Raw genomic sequence first — 20,558 nt, forward strand, 5'->3', positions numbered from 1 at the left:
TCACCGAAATCTATTTGTAAATACTAAAACTTACCCATTGATTTTGGTTTCGACAAAAATGAATCATACATTTGATAGTCGTTCGGTAGAAATAAACACAATGAGCACACCTTCTTTCTAAAAATAAATGTATGTACGCATATATATATATATATATATATATATTTATATATGATATATAATATATCATATATAGTATATAATTTCTATATTCATGAATACACTTATCATAAAACAAGGGGCACACTTTGCCACAGTTTAGGAGATGGCAGTGATACTGTCCGACACTTGATAGCATCACCGTTGAACCTTTAATAAGACACGAGTTCGTTTGCTTTCTATCAAGTAATTTGCTATTGATAGAAACAATTATTTAACTTTTTCCAAAAATTATGCTACTCCCGGTACAATTTTACTATTAACAAGAATAATAAGTGTTTGTACAATTAACTCTAATAGAACTACATACACCAGGTACGCAGATAGACAGGGGGTTTCCTTCAATTTAGAGAAATATTAGGACGAAGCACTTGAGTCATTATGATGTTCCTGGGTGGTTGTTTCTAGTTGTGATAAAGTTCTTTGTAATTCTGCACGTTCCGCCGGCTGTAGTCTGTGCGCGATCTCTAAGATCGCGTTTAATCTCACTTCTGGGCAAGCTTCGAGAGCTTCTTTAACCCGAGATACGACCGCGTCCCGTTTGACACAAGTGACATTACGTGAAACAACACTATTCTCGTCAAGGCGTTGATTTTCCAACCAATTCACTGCAGTTTCATCTTGATCCCACAAATAAGATTCTGTCGCACCTTTATCTTCTATAAACCATCTACGTAACATTGCATCGACTTGTCTAACATCTAAATTTGGTTGGGTCGAAAGAATGTCGTCCTTTAGATCGTTCTCCAAAAGTCTTCTCCTAAGTCGCCAATAGAGTAGCTTGCGTGCTTTTCGCCATGGGATAATATCGTTAATTGAATTTTTCTCGAACATTCTTTCTGGTGTGTCATGAAGGTCTGCGAAGTGTACTGCGATTTGATGATACATAGGTTGTAAAACCTGTTCTCTCTTGCGTATTTGAGCTTCAATTTCCTTTTGTTCTTCTGGTGAATTTGTATTGGACAATTTCTCCTGAAACAGTTACTCGTATCTTAGAGTATCTTACATTGAATTCACACTCGATTATCATTTATATAGAGTAAAGTTGAGTAAATTCGTTTCACAGTTAAAAATACTTACTTTGAGATCTAAAATTATTGGATCAATTCTGTGCATAGTTTTTAGTAGATCTTTCAGTTTAAACTTTATTTCTACTATTCCAGACGGTTCTAAAATTCCACCTCTGCTTGTAGTATCAGCAAACATTTCCATATAGCGTAGATTTATCATTGGATCGACAACCACCCAGGCACCACCTCTTAATTCTCCGTTCGGTGGAATATATACAAATATTGGCCTTGTATAGCTCCTTAATGCATCCACGATGTAAGCACCAAATTTTATGACTTGCTCATACATATCTGCGATAAGATAAATCGCTAGTACTTGGCTCCCAATAGGCAGTAAGAAGTAATAATATTAATAATTAATAAAAATCAATACAGACCTTTCATTCCGCCAGAAAATCCTCTCCAATTAGCAAAAATGAAAAGTGGAATATCTTCCTTTCCGAAATCTTGAATGGCTTGAGCAGTTTTATATGCGCTATCAGGGAACCACACCTGTCCTGCCTGCGATATCGTTTTAGCTTCTGAATCAAAATTAGCAGGATCAGCAGGTAAATGCAATTCGACGATCCTTGTTTCTACCGCAATAACACCACAAGGAATTCCGCCCAATCTAGCTCGTCCAGTTACAACAGTTTGAGCCCATGATCTCATTATTTCCTGTAAATGATGTTAATTAACTTTTAGATGTTTATGCATTTATAAAAAACTTTTACGTACAAAGAAAGTACAGAGTACTTGTAACAACTCTATGAATTTGCACAGTTATGAAGACAAGCATTTGCATTCTAACAATAAATAATGAATATATAAAGTGAAACATACTTGCCAAGAGTTACGATCGAAAAATCCACTTTCCCAGAAATTCGTACCGTTCTGTATTCTACCCTCGAGCATCCACCTCGGATCGTAGGCTGCTTTCGTAGGTACATACATGATTTCTCTGTCGATTGGATCATGAAGCGGTGGTGGTACTATAGGAAGGGGTGCTCCTTTATATTTCGGAAAGTAACTTAACCATGTTAGCGCAGTTAGAACACCCTCCAAGTCTCTTTCGGCGGTTGCATGCGAAACTCCGTTGTTGTGCATGATTTGTATACCACCCAACTGATTGTTACTAGCGTATACCTCACGGCCCAACACACTGTTTAACGCTTTGTAGCCAGTCAGAATGATATGAGAATTTTCTATTTGGATAACTCTCTGACCAAGACGCACTAGGTATGCACCAATACCGATTGTTCGGCAAGAGACAATAGAAATTGTTATAATGTCTTGGTAGGCTTTTGATGTTTCTCCCGCAATCATACCAGCGTGTTTCAAATTTTCTACACCAATACTGTCTTCTTTGCCGATAATATCGGTGATTTTGTAACGAGATTCACCCTTATCTTCAATCAACGTAGTCTTCACTGAATTAAACTGTGCTAAACGCGCGTAATCATCCGGTGTCAGGTATATGTATTTAAATCCCTTTTCTGGCTTGGTGTCATCCTCCCAAGCGATCTTGAACACGGCTTTCACTTCATCAGCCACGCCAATGCGAGCCCCAGAGTTTACAGAAAAGTATATCCGTGGGATTCCAAGTTGTCTGGCTCTCTCAGATGCCCTTAAGAATAGAAAATCTTCTTTCTGTCCGAAAGAACCAATTAAATACGTTACATCGTTTGCAATCAATATAATGTCACGACCAGATTCCGGATATTCCGGCGTATAGAGTCTCAGTCTCCAAGCAACCATGCCACAATCGTTCTCACCCGGAAGACGTTTCTGTTCCACTAAATTGTCGCCCTCCAACACCAACTCCACACAATCCATCACAGGGTTTGGTATTTTTATATCGCAATTTGGTCTCTCCGCGATATAAGTTTGCCACTGTTTTTCCGTTTGTTGTCTAAACATATCTGGCAAGTCATATACATACGTTGTACCAAGACTTTGTGCCTGAAACTTTTTTGCCTGAAGATAATCTTTGGTTAAATATGGCGTAGAGATTGGTAAACCATGCATCGGTCCCGGTCTGTCATTTGTTGTCGATGATGAATAAGATTCGAACCGGATGATACCAGTCTTTGGATCGATCGCCTCTGTGTAAAGATGCAAATCTATGCTGTACCCACTGTCGTTACCAATACACAAGCGTATAGTGGACGTTGGCTTTCCTGGTGCCGGTCGAATTGTCATTTTAATCTCAGCCTGACGCACACGTAGCTTCCATAATCTTGGACCGTACCTAAGTACCATGTTTGTAACGCTTTCTTCTATTCTAAGCGGATCCATGATAACTGTGGGGACGAAGTTCAGGAATATATGATTGCAATCAGTACGCTTCGCGAGTGGATGCGAGAACGCGACCTCCAGTTCATCCATAGCTTCCAGAAGAACGCGTTCACCTTCGTTGTGAAGATAATCAAAACTGGCCTCCTTCGTGATAAGATCAGAATGCCTTATGATAGAACGTATGAAGAAACGATAGTCTGTCACTTGTTGCCCTTTGGCAACCTTTGCTTGGCCAAGGTAAAGATGCATTTTCTGATTCGAAGTTGGTAAGGCTTCGAGATAATATGTTCTCATTCTATTTAATTCTAGTTGGAAAGCGCAAGCAGGCTCGAGATGTCGATAGATTCTATCCTCGACAAAACCATCCCTATGCCGGAATGTAAAGAATTTGGGGAATTGTCTTTTCTTTAGAGGGACGAACGTCACTCTTCGAATGCCCCGTGAGATCAATTCTTCTTTGTTTGCGGCACACCAATCCCCAAATATACTTGCCATCTGAGTATCGTCGTGGTTCTCCTTCTCCTGGATCGCGATGCTCAAAATGTGCACTGGCTCTGTGGGTCGTTCGCCGATTTCCACTTGAACTCCAGGTTCGGTTGCGTTTATGGACACGTTTATAGATGTGCTGTGTCTGGATTCACTTCCGGCTGCATCCACCGCTTCCAAAACTTTAGCTGAAACGGTTGTGACCGAAGACAGGTCCTCTAGGAGATCGAGAACTTCGTCGGAATATCGGGTAAATTGTTCCATATCTTGGAATGCCGCCATGGCTCCGGCTCTGTGATTTACTTGACTTTGATTCTGCCTATTGGGATGATTGTTGGGCAATAAAAACTGGAAGTGTATAAGCGGCACTTCACCGGACAGTTCCAAGTGTTGCAAACAGGTCAACTCATAGCTGATATAAGCTCTACGAACGTAAACCTCTAAGGCAGCGTTACAGACTGTACGATTAGAATGATAAAAGAAATCGTGTAAAATATCAAAAATAGATGTTTCCGAAAGAATCAATTTTTGTAGATTTTCTGGATGAAAATCATGGCCATACATGTCCACAGCTGATAAGAATATAGATTCCATTTGGTTGTGCCTTAATTCGTAAGCAGGTTGGTGAGCGGCAATTAGAACTTGTCTTGCGCGTAATGCAACACGGCTGTGTTCTGTACGATTCAAGCTTGTTAGCTCTGTTAGAGTACTCGACAACTCGTCTGTAAGGCCTGGCTCATTTGCCCAAAGGTGATCTATAAGCATAGTCACTAAAACATTTTTCTTTGTGACTTGATTGTGACTGAAGATCATGGCTGTTACCGTCGCCACATCGTCTTTATATTGCTCTATCAAAGCTGAGACACATTTGTCATAATGCCCTTGTTGGAACTGGCTCTCAACTGTATAATATTGTCGAAGTAGCTCGTGAACAGCAGTCTTCATTCTTCCACGTATTCCGTTTCTGTATCTTTGTACTAACTGCACTATAGCTTGAGTAGTTAGGAAGAACACATCGCGTTCAGAACGCTTTGAAATAGTCGCAGCGTGCCCGTCGATCACAGTGGCAATCTGTTGACTAGGGAACTGAGCCAAAACGGAAGTGATGTTTCTTTCGTATAACGACATCAACTTTCTGATTTTCTTTTCCACAGAAATCGGAATTCTTCCTGATATCGTTGCGATCACCTCCTGAAGCTCTAGCAGAGGTAAGCTAGGATCACGAAGGGAGTTCATGAACTTCTCGAGAAGTTCTCGTACACGAGGCAAGTGATACGGATCTGGCAAACAATATCCCGCTAATGTGTCTTCCAAAGCAGTTCTGTATTTAGCATGAAGATGATTCAATTTTTCGGAGATTGCAGGAACCACAGTCTCTTGGAATTGTCCAGTGTACTCTTGAGCTTTCGTTATCAATGACGGATCATCTAATTCTAATCGCGCGATCAAGGTACCAGCCTCGAGAATTGCACCTGGCGTTTTAGCAAAGAAGACGTTACCAGCTTCGCTGGCTGTTACTGACATTACCATTTTCATCACCTCGATCTCGGCGTAGGCTTGCCCAGCTTTCACGTGACCACCATCCTCGACTAAATAAGTAACTAATTTTCCAGCTGACGGTGCTCTTAAAAGAGAAGGATCGTTGTCTTTTTCGAAAATACATGTTTGATTTCCAATGATAATTCTATAACGATCAACTTCTTCTCTCATGTAGGTCGTGAAACTCGCACCATCCAAAGACAGCAATAACCCACCGTCCGATAGACGATGAACTTCTACCTCTTTATAGGAACCGTTCATAATAAGAAAATAACTATTAGGTCCTGATTTAGCTGCCAGCACTTTGTATTTATATCCATCGTTAATTAATTCAACCTGAAACATTTCATTAATTAATACACTAAATTGTGAATAAATTATTTATGCACAATATGAGAATTTAAAAGTAAACTTACATCTATGAGGTTGTCTAAATCATTACTGGCTTGTATCTGTCCTTTCTCTAATGCCGTTTGGAATCCAGTAAAAGCGGCAGTGATGGTTCTATCAGCGATATGAAGTGCACCACATGTCACAGCTAATAATACGTCTGGTTTATCACTTCTAACGCGTTCGGCAATCAACAAATCAAGCCAAGCAGTGTCTATATTATTCTGCTGAAAAGATTCAGTTTCTAATAAAGTAATCAAGTATTCAACGGTGGTTCTGAAGTCACCCCTAATGCTTAATTCCTTAAGAGCAATGACTAAATTTTCTCTAGCTTGATGACGATCCTCGCCCCAAGAGAAACAGTGACCAAATTGGGAGTCTGCAAATTCGTGCAGGCCTCCAGAAGCTCCTACTGAGAAATAACCCCAAACGTTTTTGGAGGACCGAAAGTTCAATTCTTGCACAGTACCTGAACTTGGCTTAAAACCTGAAGAAATACACTCGTTATATCGTAAGTTCCTAAATTAAAATATTTCTTAAATTTCATCGAAATACTATCATTTTTTTGATTAAAATGTAATTTATACCTTCGTCAGGATTTTCACTAGTAATTCTTGCTGCTATCACGTGGCCCCATGGCTGAGGTTTATGTCGAGGTTGATCGAAATCAATGATGCTGTCTCCCCATGGACTTTCACCATAGAGAAGGCGAATGTCTTTAATATGATGCAGTGGTAGCCCCATAGCGATTTGAAGCTGAGCCGCCGGTAAATTGACATCGGACACCATCTCGGTACATGGATGTTCCACTTGAAGACGTGGATTTAACTCCAAAAAGTAGTATCGTCCAGAGGTGTCATAAAGATATTCGACAGTACCTGCGCTGACATAGCCAACCATTTTTGCTAATCTTACAGCAGCCTGTTAAAAAAGAATGTACAAGAAAGTTCTTTAAGAGAAGGGTAATATTTACTTTAAAATGTACTACTTATTTTTGAAAAACAGCATGCTCGCTAATCGTAAATACGATTCATAATTACTTTTTCCATCTCTTCGAAGACTTCAGGTTTGGCAATTACGGCTGGTGCTTCTTCGATAATCTTTTGATGTCTTCTCTGAATAGAGCAATCACGACCGAACAACGATATCGCGTTTCCATAATTATCGGCCAGTAATTGAACCTCTAAATGGCGAGCACACCTTGCCAATTTCATAATGAATATCGGAGACCCGGGTATCTCAGTTTGTACCTGCCTAAGAAAATTGTCCAGAATTATTATTACTTTCCCATCGTCTTTTTATTATTCCTTCTTATATTATTACTCGCAGCAGCGTTCATATAAATTTTTCCAATCTAATTCGTCTGGTTTATGCTCACCTAAACAGTGTAGGCAATTCTTCAGCATTTTCCACTTTTCTAATACCTTTACCACCACCTCCTTCACTAGCTTTCACCATCACGGGAAAGCCTATTTTATTAGCCGCTGCCAAACATTCTTCTACAGTTGAAACGCAACCTTTTTTGAAAAGTTCTGAAGATATTTTTATCTTCTTTCCGCTGTACTGCGCCTTCAACTCTGAACCTGACCAGGGAAGCGTCGGAACGTCCGCGGTCTGTGCTACGATACTGGACGCGATTTTATCTCCAAGGGCCCACATAGCTCTCTCGGATGGTCCTAAAAATTATGCATCCTTTTTCAACACTGTTTTATTAATATGTAACATTTATTCAAAATGAAACGTTCAATATATTGTTTCTCCGTTCAGGATGACTTTCAGCTACGTCTTAATTATGTTCGTTGTCTTACCAATGAAACACATATTATTCTTGTGAAGTAATTCCGGCAATTTTGGATTTTCCGAGGCGTGACCCCATCCTGCCCAAACAGCATGGACTTGAGTACGTACAGCGATGTCTACAATCAGCTCCACGTTCGCATAATTATTATTGTTCGTTCCTCCTGGTACAGGCACGTACTGATCTGCCATCTTTATGTATTCCGCGTTCGCCTTCAGATCTTCTGGCGTGACCATTACGACGAAGCGAACAGCGCGTTCGTTCTTGAACATCTCGTAGGACCATCGTCGAATTGAACGCATACATTTTACGGCTGCTATACCGTTGTTTGCAATCAGGATCTATAAATTCAAACATGTAATTAATCTTGATTCCTATACAACACGTTATTTGGCAGTGCGTACACGTTACTGCTTAACCCATTCGCTGCCAAGCCCGGATTATATGAAACTATTTCCATTGTCATTTATATTTGGAGTGGTATTGTTTACCAAAGTTCTGTAAATATACTGTAAAGCCAGTATATTATAATATATTTAAAGTAAGACGAGTATACTCGTTCTTGGCAGCGAATGGATTCAGGAACGAAAAAAATGAAATATAGACAGATTTGTGAAAGCTGGGTTATTTAGTAGAAGTTTAAAAGAATTATTATTCGTGGAAAAAAATTTCAGAGCCACTTCAGAGGAAAAACAATTTTTCATATGACACGTTGTATCGTTTGCATATGTTCATAATAGTATTGTGTTAAGGTATGACGGGATAGGTGTGGTAATCTATAGTTCAAAGTTACTCAAGGTCGTTCAGGGTCAACTGCGAAGGTCGTTTCGTGATCGTTGCGAAACTGAACGGTGAATGCCACGTGACATTCTCAAGCGAAACGTGACACATCTGCGCGTTGAACGACCTCCTTCTGTACTTGTTTTACAATCATCTAACACGTTTTATATATATTTCGCTGAATTTGGAACATAACATTGAATTATTGATAAGGATATTATCGAAAATTTTAAACATTTTTCTTATTAAAAGTCTTTCATTAGGCACCGTATTCTTTGTTTTTTCATTCATGGAACATTAGGCTGAATAGCATAACTGTAGCTATTGCGAAATTATACATTCCTTTACTTCGTGTAGGAATTATGAATTATGAGTCTCGGAGTATGTTTTCTAAGTTGAGAATATAAACAGAGAAAAAGATTGATATAACTTTCTTGAGATAGTTGAAAAACACTCTCACCTTGTTGATGACTCTGGTACCGCCGAAACGATGAACGAATTCTTCTGGTGTAGCAATAGTAAAGTCCTTCTCTTGCAGTCGACTTTGAGTTTGAATCATCACCGTACCCTGCGACATGCTGGGCCTATAAAATCAAACAAAACACGTTATATTCATCATCAGATACGATGCTCTACTAATCGCTCCAACTTCTCTTTTAAAAAGGTAAGAAAGTCCAAGAAAGTCCACAATGAACACTTACGGCCGTAGCTTACATTGTACTCACGATTAATATCAGAATATTTTATATTAAATAAGACAATAACATTGTAAAATATTAGTTCCTTTTATATATGCTTCACTACAAAGTTCACTTTAAGTTTACGAATAAATATCCGACAATGAAGAAGATTATATGTCGCGATGGGAAATCGTTTCAAATATTTCCTCGGATTCCTTAAGATAATTTTCGTCATCCATTAGCAATGAATACGTGAATGACAGCAGAGAAAGTATACGAACCGTTAATTTAAGCGGCTCACGCAATGCCATTCCTACAACTCTGTAACGCTTTCTGAACCTTCCGTCTGTCCCGCCTAGATACGGTTTTCTTATTCCTGCACGACGGTTTCTACTCTTCCTCTGCGTCACGTGTAACATAAACGTCCCACTATCGACGACCAGAATTCAAATCGAACCAACGTGGATTCATTCAATTCAACGGTAACAAAATGAAGCAAATCATTTTTCCAAGAGAAACTGTCACCAACGAATTGGTTGATAATCGGTGAGTAAACTTGGACAAATCTAAAGGTACACGATCATTGTTGACACTCGACTTTACGCTCCTTCAGTTTTAAAACTTTACAATCCATTCTACATCACTATGTTATTTGCACTTTATTTAAATAAATATAACTTTATACCTTTTTGCACTCTACTTAAATATATATACCTTTTTTCATTGTCAACCCTTTACTATCTATTTTGATAGAAATACTAGTGAAGAAGAAGCAATCTGAAAAGGATCGATTAATTGAGGAAAGATCGTTCTTTTACGAGTGTCAACAGACAAAGTCCATAGATTTCTGACGAAGGAGTTATGCGCCAATGTATACAGCGTTTTCCGGAAGATTCTTATAATTTCAAGGATCTGGCTTGGTAGGCAAGTCAGAAGACGGAAATGACAAATATCATACGTCGATGAAATTCGAGGGAAGGCTTCCAGTGACCGTAATGAATGCAGAATGTAACTAAGAAAAGACATGCTCATTACGTGCCATGTTTTACAATGATTTATAATTCCGTATTTAAATTGAAAAATTACTTCTTCCAACAGAGAGACATTTTTGTTCGTTCTAGTAGTCGCGTTGACTTTTTTAATCAGTCTCGTTCCTAAAAGATATGTTAGAAACAATTTTTTGTTGTGAATTTGAGATATGTCAACTTGAAGACGAACTACATTGCTAATATAGCAGCGTTAAAAAAATAAATTTCATTACGTTAATCCAGTGCTCGTAGTCTGTTGACTCTTCTTCGTCGAGGTTTCCGCTGATGCGGACGGTTTCGTTAACGTTTCTTCGTTCATTTTCGATATACCAGTCATCAAGTTGTCGGAGCTCTTCCAAATCGGGTCCTTCTCTGTACTTTCAGCCAAGACGAATCTTTTTAAGCGCCTCATTTCGTAAGCACCTTCTACGAAGTCGCCTTAATGTCGAACACTCCAAGATTTTATATTATTTCTACGATGCACCGTGGTAATCAAATGTTCGATAACACGCATTATTTTTCATTGGATTAGAATTTCAGATTTTGTCAGGGAAGCAATTTGTACGCATATCTCTTCATTACACTTAAGTCTCTCAGTCCTCTTATTGCTTCACAAAATTCTTTAAGTCACAGAATTTTATTACACGAGCTGAAAGTCGTGAGTATTTGTCCAGAAACCAGCCCGAGTTATTTCAAATCCCAAACTTCCGCTTTCACTTCGATTTCCTCAGCACGTATCCTCATGTTTCGCAGGTACAAAAACTGCGGCCTCTAAACGTATGATCACTGTTTCTCAGTATTTATTCCATCTATATTTTGCGTCACCGTTTTTTCTCAGTTCGAACGCAGAACGATATTTGACGTTCGTACAGCAATTAGCATTCTAACTATCAGAGTACTCAAAGGATCAACTATCACGAAGAGTAATTGAATTTAATAGAAACAGATACTGCATAAAAACAGGACTGCGTCGCCTTTTTCATTTTGCCGAGGTACATGTTTTTTAACGAAAGTTAAATAATTAACGTTTTCATCGAGTTTAATTATTTACCGCTCGATCAATTCATCCATTATCGTTAACTTTCAACGCATGACGATTTAAAACGTTGATCATCGCAAACTGCTGTTCATATATAATTGACACGATCAAATTTCTCTTCAAGTGTTATGTATTTTGTTTTAATCAGTCGAAGAATAACACACGTTTTTATATATAGTATTATTTTATTTTTGGTATACTCTCAATCTGAACTTATCACAGTTCGACACAGATTCGGTGTTTATCTTTGGCACCTTGAATTTTAGATTCAATTTGCAGATTTATCGAATTGCATTGTGAGAATAGATAACGAGACTGCTTCAGAAATGACATACACCCGTCCAACATTCGGAGAGACTTACTGACAACTAACAACGTGGACGATACCTTTCATCCAACGTTCCCCCTACCTTGTAACGAGTCATTCGAAGTAACTTGCTCGGAGTGACGAAGTAAATGGCCATCTCTAAACTCGGATGCTTTTGATAATATTATCATTGTTTTATTCCCTTTTTCATTTATTTCCTGTATTAAATCGTGAGAATTGTGAGTTTGCCCGATTAACACGTGGCACGATTAAAACTCATCAGTCCATTTAAGATGTACGATTTCTTCACGAACCAAGATCTGGTCAATTTTTTTATCAATCCATCTTTTTTTTTTACATTCAATTTTTCATTTAAGAATGCGAATGAATTTCTTTTCATAAATTGAATACGTCACGCCAAACTATTTAATTATTGTTAGAAATTATATATAGTATAATCAAACGAGATTTGAAACATTTGTAAATACCATGTATATTAATTGGGACAGCAATAAATGCTCCACAGAGGTATTCGCATTCGTGACACGTCACTTCCTGATCGAAATTAACAGAAGAATAATACACGATTACTTAACAGGCTGAGTATAAAGACATTGGTGGCAAAGTAACTGGAAAATTGCACACAACAAATGTACACTGCCCATGGATGAACTTTCATTAAGGAATGTATACATCTTACGTGTTTAGAGGTAGCAATGAATACGACCTCCGAGGATGTTACTGGTACCTACGACGAGATAATAGCTGATTGTAATTTCGCATTACGTATGCCATTTCTGACATGCCATTATCATGCCTACTTACGATCGACGTTTCAAATTTTCTATTAAATTCTATTTAAATTACTATTAAAAACAAGAATACATGTTTTACAGATCTTTTTTGTAGCCGGATATACTTTCAAGATACTATACTTTATCTCGTAGTTTGCAGTCAATTAGAGGTTATATAACCATAAAGAACAAAACGTTATATCAAACGCTATATCAACGTCATATCAACAAAAACTCGTGCTACACTGCGACATTTTCATTTGCTTTTACTTTAACAGCATATGTTACACAAAGCGATACCATTTCTTATTTGAAATTTAAACTACAGGAATGACTAGTAAGTATCGTTGAGTTCAAAGTCTTTTTCATTTTAGTAGTAATACTCTCCGTCATATCCAATAATCATCGAAGTCGATCGTTATCGTTTTGTTTCGTGCTATACAGACAATGACAGAAATAGAAACTTTTTTATGTACTTACATCTTCTAGATATATAATTATAAATATACGTAATAGTTGGAATGCGTCGTCTATAATATAATAATTGCATTTTTTTACTTTTATCGCAGGGAAGGTATTCAGTACCAATGTGATAACTCTTAAAATAGTGATAACAGTCATATTGTCAAAGTAAATATTAGTAAGAACTAGTAAAAAGTGCAATAACGTAGCTTGTATTATTCTTTTACTTATTAAAATAAAGAAATCACTTTTATGTAACGTATAAAATGCGTATAAACTTGGACAAGATAAGTAACATAACGACCAAAATAATATATCAGCTTTATTATTACATAACGATCATTTTTCCATTCTAATCTGTAACCTACACTATCGAGGGTCATGCTATAAGTAATCATTTGAATTTCTTTGCTGATTTTAACTTATACATTTCTAATTCTAATTTATACATTAGAGAGATAACGGAAAGTGTCTACGACACAGCACGACCAATTTCTGTTCCATTGTGGGAGATTTGTTTTATAACATTTATTTCATTCAAACGTTCCAAGCTTATTAATCAATTTCAAAAGATTTCTCCGCAGAATGCTACTTTTTTAAAAAGTGTAAAGAAATCCAAAGATTACAACTTCTTATCTACATTCGTCTTTATCAAAATAAAAATCTATTTTTAACAAATATGCTAGCAGATAAGAAATATAGAATAACGTACTTATAAAAAGAACAACTACTTGAGTAGTGATGTCAGAAATGTTGATGAATATTTAGTGGCGCTCAAGAAAGTTAATAACGTGATTATATATATCTATATAGCTTGGTGTTAACATAAAAAAAGCATACTTCAAATCAGAAATTCTTAATAACTTCCAATATTTAAATCGAGTCGTAGTCGAAATGATATAAACCGTATCATTAGTCGCGAATGAAACATGAACGTTCTACGATACCTGATAAACACTTCGGCACATTTTTCCCAACGATACAAAGATAAATCAACTACAATGATCCATAGTCTTTGAAACGTCTAATTTATGCTTATTAAATGTTTAAAGACCGTTGTCGCGGTGAACTGTAATTGTTTTCTTAGAATAATAGATATAGTTCATGGAACACTGTTCAAGTTTAAGAAGCAATCGTCGTTACTTCTCACGATTATAACTGACAACGAAACCATTCGGTATTTCCATCGCACACAAATTTCTGGCATACCTATTTCTATAAAAGAAAAGTAATATATCCCACTTTCTATTTTATATTTTGCAATATCTAGCTTTTAAATGGACTCTATATCAATCGACTCCGTCCAAGATCAACGACGGCCATTTGTAGGCATCAGACGATGCTCGAGGATCCTTCATGGGTTAAACGAGGTACATCCGGATAAACAAACCATTTTCGATGAACTAATTCCGACCTTTACTCATTTACATATTATTTACCTGTTGCTGTCAAGGTCTAGAAAAAGATGAAAAAAAAGGGAAGAAAAAGTCACCTGAGCCGTTTGCGGCGTTCGACCAAGCCTGGCATGATACTTTGCTGCATCTGGATTCCGTTCAGGTCGTTTCCTTCGGATGGGAAGCTATCATCCACCTCCAATTCCTCGGTGGGGTCGGTGTCGTCCCCGACGACGAAGCTCACTGGATTTTCCGGCATGGTACCGGTCGTTTCGACGGGATCTCTGTCTGTCTTGTCGCCTGGCTCTCTATTCGCGTTACCTTCAAAAGAGCACGGTTCGTTCGCGTCAAGATCGACGATATTTTATACAATCCAGCGTCCTCTGCGCGACAATCTCGTGGTCAACGTTTGCGTAATATTTTACAAGCACGCTGTCGCGTTCTCCCCATAACAGCACGCGGGTCCCGTTTCCGGTTTAGTACCAAGGGCCACTCGCTAACATTTTAATCTTTGTATATATATATATATATATATATCTTTTTTCCACATCAAATCGCAAATTCACTTTTAATTTATTCTGCACATCGTTGCAGTCGATTGCATTCCTTCTTTCGTGGATACGATAATTGGGAACGTACGTAGAGTCAGCAAGGGACGACGGTAGTTTAAGAACATTTTCCGATGCTCTTGAGAAGTTTCGTGCGAATCTTTCAACGTGTCGAAAACTTTTAGTAAATTCTCCTGATGAGTGGCCCTCAATTATCGCGTTGTGTAATCTCTGATCACAGGGAAATAGCTTCAAGTGACAGTGGCCAGAATAGGTGGTCATGCCAAACAAGCCGCATGCAGTTTGCCAAAGAATAAGCGTCTCTCCATCAAAAACCACTCTTACTCCGAGTGTTTCCAATCCGACACACGGTTTGCATACGAGATGATATGAACCAATCGACCAACTTCGGGATTCAAAGTGACACAAACAAAAGGGAAAACATGCAAACAGATGATAGGCTTGAATTTCGTAAGAAGCTATCAGTAGGGTGATTGGTATTAACACTGAAAGATTATAGGTGCATGTATGATATATAAACGATCGTTGATAAGTATAGTATGTTTATCAGTACTTAAAAAAAAAGATTCCCCCGAATTTGAGACATGTGCTCACGTTTATATCTATTCAGATAATAACTACACATGTAATGTAATCATTTTTACTATACTTAGCCTTTAATCTTTACTAACTAGAATGGAATTATTCCATTAACATTGCTAATGAGATGAAGAAGAAAGAAATCTAACAAATGCAATAGCATGAAATGTACAATCAAAATGATTCATATATTACTGAAAAAACTAAGCAAAAATAGCGACATATTTTTTAAATGTAATCGCACCTAGCATCTTTAAAACTCGCAAATATATTCTTGAACTGCCTCTCGAATTATCGGATGGTGTTACATAGTTGTTAGTATCCAGTGATTAACGAATGAAGATTAGTCGCTTCGATGAGACCCACATTTTCGTCTGTTTCCGGATTTGAACAAAGGCAAAGGCAACGATAAGAAAGGGCTTTCACCATAAAGGATCGAAAAATGAGATCGAAGTGACGACAAAGGATTAATCAACGCGGTCCCACGCACAGGAACACCAATGAAGATGGATCGGGAGGAGGGTGAACCCAAGAAAGAACACTAAGTAGGTAAATAAGTAAATAAAGAAGCGACCACGAAGCGAGCCCAAATTCGAAAAGCCTGGTTTACTCACCCTCCATTCTTTTACCAGAGCACAGGAAACGAAATGCTCGAAAAATATCTGACCACCACCTTCGTCGAGGTTGATCCGTGAAAATGTGTCCAAGATGAATGCAACGACGTGCTACCACAGCGAATGCGAAGCCGAGGAGAAGATGAGTTAAAAGAAGAGTGGCGGAGGAAACACTTCGGAAGTCACTTAGCGAAGCCTGATCGAGACCTTGAAAGAATTCGATGGATCAAGCAAGTCTCTTTCATCGAGGCTTTTGCTGGTCTTGTAACTCGCGCTCGTGATCGTTTTGAACACTTCATTTAACGTACGCGTGTCCCAGTACCGAATCGAAATAGAGTCGGAACGCGACCCGTGTGTACGACGCGACGATAACAAAACTGAAGAGTTTCGTGTTCGTGACGAACTTGGACCGAGTCCGCGGCTGAAGTGGAATATTACGCGAACCTTTGACTCTTCAGATATACATAGCTGTGTCATAAAACAAAAAAAGAAAAAGGGTACGTAAAAAAAATTGGCCAAGATAGAAATATCTCTCAACGTCTATGGAGACACTAGTGTGACTCGTACAAAAAAAAGTTACGTTAGCAAACTAGGTAATATTTAAGATGTTCCGCAATAGGATTCGATGAAACTCTTCAGAGAAAACGCAGTTAGTGTTCACCACGAGCGGCACGATCGTTTTCCAATGATTTAGGAAATAATCAATATACCGAATACAGTGTTCAGAAGGCCTCGAATCATACCCGTCATAGGTTGCTCCTTGAATATCCGCGGTCTTCGTGTCTTCGAGCGTTTGCTTCACTTTTCCCCCTGTTTGTGCCTTCGACTGTCTTTTGTTGCCCTTGAAATATTCACGAAACGAAACACACGAATCAAAATTAATATTAAACTATGGGAAACCGTAAATCTCCGTCTATTTCTTTATCGTAGCGGTCGTGGTGATTGCCTAGTACTGTTCGCACTTGTTTACACCATAGGAGTTCCCCTTGAGAAACACACCCTCGACTATCGCCCCGTTTAATTATCCTATCTTCCTGATCCTTAACAACGCGATCAGGCGTTCGAACGGCGTGCCTGCATCATCGCGGTTCTACTAGTACTTTGTGTCTCGCGACGACGAGCACGAAATGAGATACGGTGACGTACTGGCTTGTGCACGCTGTTCCCGCTGATACCGTGTCACTTCGTGAACACGCCGTGCCTTGAACACAGAGGAGAGGAAATTGGCAGCCGTCGAAATACGAAGCGTATACAAAGTCAATACAAGAAACAAAAGGAAGTAAAAGAGTGAACCGAACGACAGAGTTCAGAGGTCGTCGAATGCCGCTGTTCGTTTACATTGAACTTTTCGCGGCGTTTTGTTCTTGAACCGCATCGATATCTCGACTAATCGTTGGAACTTCGTGCCTATAATTCGTTGGTACACGTCTCACGTTTCTTATGTGCTTTTCTTTTTAATATCCTTAAAACAAATATGTTGAATATTCCCGTTTGTCAGTTTTAATCTGTCTAGGGACCTGTTAACGCATTTCTTCAACGATCTGTTGTGGTATTCTTCGATGAACTTCGATCGGTACGATTTTCAATTCGATCAACACACGATGCTTTAAATAATTCTCCAATACTGATGATATCGTTGTAATCATACACTTTTCTAGCTTGTTTCTCCTATTTCACCAACTTTTCTTAGTGTCTTCGTTCTTCTCTTTGTTTAGTCGATTTTTAGTGGATTTGATATTGGTTTCAACCAAACAACTGGCCATTCCTGTTGAAAAATTGCGAGACGAATAATTTTAGTATAATTTTGTTCCGATATTGCATATCGTTAAACGATACTGCTGATGTCATCTTAATGAATTCCAATCGCCACAAACATATCCCTGGAACCGTCGTACACTGCAGAGACCGATGTGGATATTACCATAAGGAGGAAGGATGGATGTATTGTTATTCACATAATTTGGTGACGTTCATGCATGCAGGTATGTATATAACCCCGTTTATAGGCAAATAAATGGGATTCTATGTTACATATAACGTTACACAATACACACTATGCGCAGTATTATTTTTCATTACGTGATATATGTAAAAATCTTTGTGACCATTCAACTATCAATCTCGATAATAATTATATTATCTTTGATCACTTCCAGTGAACCTATTGTGTGTACTGTCAAATTTTCAAGTTAAACAATTAATTTTTTCGTTTTTTATTCGCAAATTTACGACTTTATTCTGAAACAAGTTACATTTACAAACTTGTTGCTCGGTGACACAAATCTAATTGTCGATGGTTAGTACTGCGTTCGGTCAGGAAGAAGTTATCCTTTTATCAGTCGAAGCGTGGAATGCTTCAGTGATAACCGTACGTAACACATAAACAAACAATTTCGCACTTGACTGCGAGTAACGCGTGCTTGATTCGTGATTTTTCGAAGGATCGTACGATCACGAGTCGAAGACTAGCCGGGAACGTGGTCACCCGTGGTTATCAGCAGCGTACAAGCTGCGTATCTATCGGAACCCATAGTGATAATAATTTAAATGTTAATAGATTGATATTTTGTGATTCTTCCATTTTCACCGTACAGTTATTTAACAAAATTTTCTTCTGTTTTTTCTTTTTATGATTGTTTGTTGCGATTATTTTTCTTGTTGGTAATCAAAAGGAACTAAGAAGTAAAACGTGTTTATGTAGTAGAAAATAATTGTATTAGTGTTAGTAGTGTCGAAGTAAGCATAGCTACCCAATGTTTATTGTATGAATTACATAGTAAAAGAGCAGAAAAATAACATTGCTAAATGCAATAAGTAATTAATCTATGTCGACAACTATATCCAGGTTCGAAGCTGTATGATCACATATTTGATGGTAACATGTTAACACTGTAAGTAACATGTACGTAATTATGTACGTTATTCACAAAAAAAAAATATATATATATATATATATATATATATATATATATATATATATATATATATATATATATATGGTATTGAAAATATGAATTAGTAAATTCTGTTAATTAATAATGTCGTCTTTTTTGGATAAAAAAGAACTTTATACTTTTAAAATTCATTAATAAGTGTCTTGTGAAACTGATAATATATGGGGAGTAGGGTAATCTGGCCTCGATAAGATTGTAAGCACGTGCAGAATGGTGATCAACGATAATTGGAAACGTATTTGGTACAACCTGTAGGCAAGTTTCCGCAAACAATGACGATTAAAATATTCACATTTTTACTGGGACAGTCACACGTGATTTTTCCAATACCGAGCGGGTTATTTCCTTAAAAGTAATTAATCGTTATATTTGTTTAAGCCTTTTGTGATAAAAGTGAAATCTAAATATGTTTTATCGACTGTATTATAAGTGTAGAATACAATGAGCATTGATATTTAATACTGTCTGTAGTGATGTAACAGAGTTTATTAACCAAAGAAATATGAGACTTCACAAGATCCAGTATAATTTCGATAATGTTATTCTTTGATAATTGCAGTATCACTAATTGCATAATCAACAGGGCATACATAAAATGTATAAGAGCAACATATATTAAATTGTCTGAAATCACGTTATTTTTTATTTAGTTTTTCTTTTTAATTTTCATAAAATTACAGTATAAATGCAAAACGAAATGAAATAAGAATATTTATTTTTTACCAAGTTCGCTATCAAATAGCAGTTCAGTTAATCACGACTACAAGTAATGCTATTCAAAGTAATTAACAAACAATATCATCGAATAAAGAAAATGATACAAATTTCGTAAATTTTAGTTAAATATACTTAAGGAAATGATAGTTTTATAAATAAATTGGTCTGTCATCAATGAATTTGTGCCAGCTATTAACGTATTTTGACTTTGGAAGCACTACGTAGACACACGGAAGTGTATTACGCTTTATCTAATAAAAGCCTTACTGTGCTCTCATTTATTGAAAATATTATGTCAAATAACGATGAAATAGGGCATTTTTTAATCTGTATTGTAATTATTTACATATATTTAGCCGCCGCAAACTCTATGGATTTTCACACAAGGCTATCAACAAATTTGCTGAGCATTCTGATTGGTTGATTGACGAGTCAGGCGACGCATACTGTATTTTGATTGGTCCGCATAAAGCGTGCGGTGTATCCAAGGAACACGCGTCACCAACCAATGTATACTGAACGGAATTCTAACACTACCGTACATGGATGTTTTCTCACATTACATTTCATTGAAAATGTGAAAATTTTTATGAGAATGAAAAATTAAAAACTTACCGGTGACGAATTTTTCGCGGTGGAGTAGCACGCTCTTCATTGAGGTTAGGTTTGCCTATTCCTTCGTGTTCTGTCATTCGATATGCTTCTGCTCACAATTCGTCACGAAGAAAGATTACACGGCACTGATTCGGCCTGATTATAGTTCGAAAACGATCGACCGTAATCGATCACAATGTAGGAAATTATTGTCACCTTTTAAACATAGATTTTTTTACTTCCTCTAAGGCACATATACACCATGGCGCAACATGAAGAATTCATATACCGACACCACATCACCTTCTGATTTTACTGTTGATTTCCG

General features: G+C 37.5%; 1 protein-coding gene across 8 annotated transcripts; it reads right to left on the reverse strand.

Moving 5' to 3' along the window:
• Window positions 1-111: 111 nt before the first annotated feature.
• Window positions 112-20,544, reverse strand: Acc (acetyl-CoA carboxylase). Of its 8 annotated transcripts, XM_076898518.1 has the most exons (14): window positions 20,252-20,544; window positions 16,676-16,806; window positions 15,966-16,172; window positions 14,302-14,524; window positions 8,960-9,083; window positions 7,730-8,060; window positions 7,300-7,597; window positions 6,962-7,175; window positions 6,509-6,842; window positions 5,948-6,408; window positions 2,052-5,867; window positions 1,607-1,886; window positions 1,240-1,520; window positions 112-1,131 (listed from the first exon to the last, which is right to left on the reverse strand). In XM_076898518.1, the coding sequence occupies exons 2-14, from the start codon at window positions 16,713-16,715 to the stop codon at window positions 517-519; spliced, it is 7,224 nt and encodes a 2,407-aa protein (XP_076754633.1). In that variant the 5' UTR covers window positions 16,716-16,806; window positions 20,252-20,544; the 3' UTR covers window positions 112-516. The 8 variants fall into 8 exon arrangements, with proteins under 8 accessions (XP_076754633.1, XP_076754638.1, XP_076754634.1 ...); XM_076898523.1 differs by lacking the exon at window positions 15,966-16,172 and having other exon boundaries at window positions 16,709-16,806; XM_076898519.1 differs by lacking the exon at window positions 20,252-20,544 and having other exon boundaries at window positions 16,709-17,307.
• Between the last annotated feature and the right edge of the window lie 14 nt (window positions 20,545-20,558).

This window comes from Xylocopa sonorina, chromosome 7, assembly GCF_050948175.1.
Source record: "Xylocopa sonorina isolate GNS202 chromosome 7, iyXylSono1_principal, whole genome shotgun sequence".
Classification (NCBI taxonomy): domain Eukaryota; kingdom Metazoa; phylum Arthropoda; class Insecta; order Hymenoptera; family Apidae; genus Xylocopa; species Xylocopa sonorina.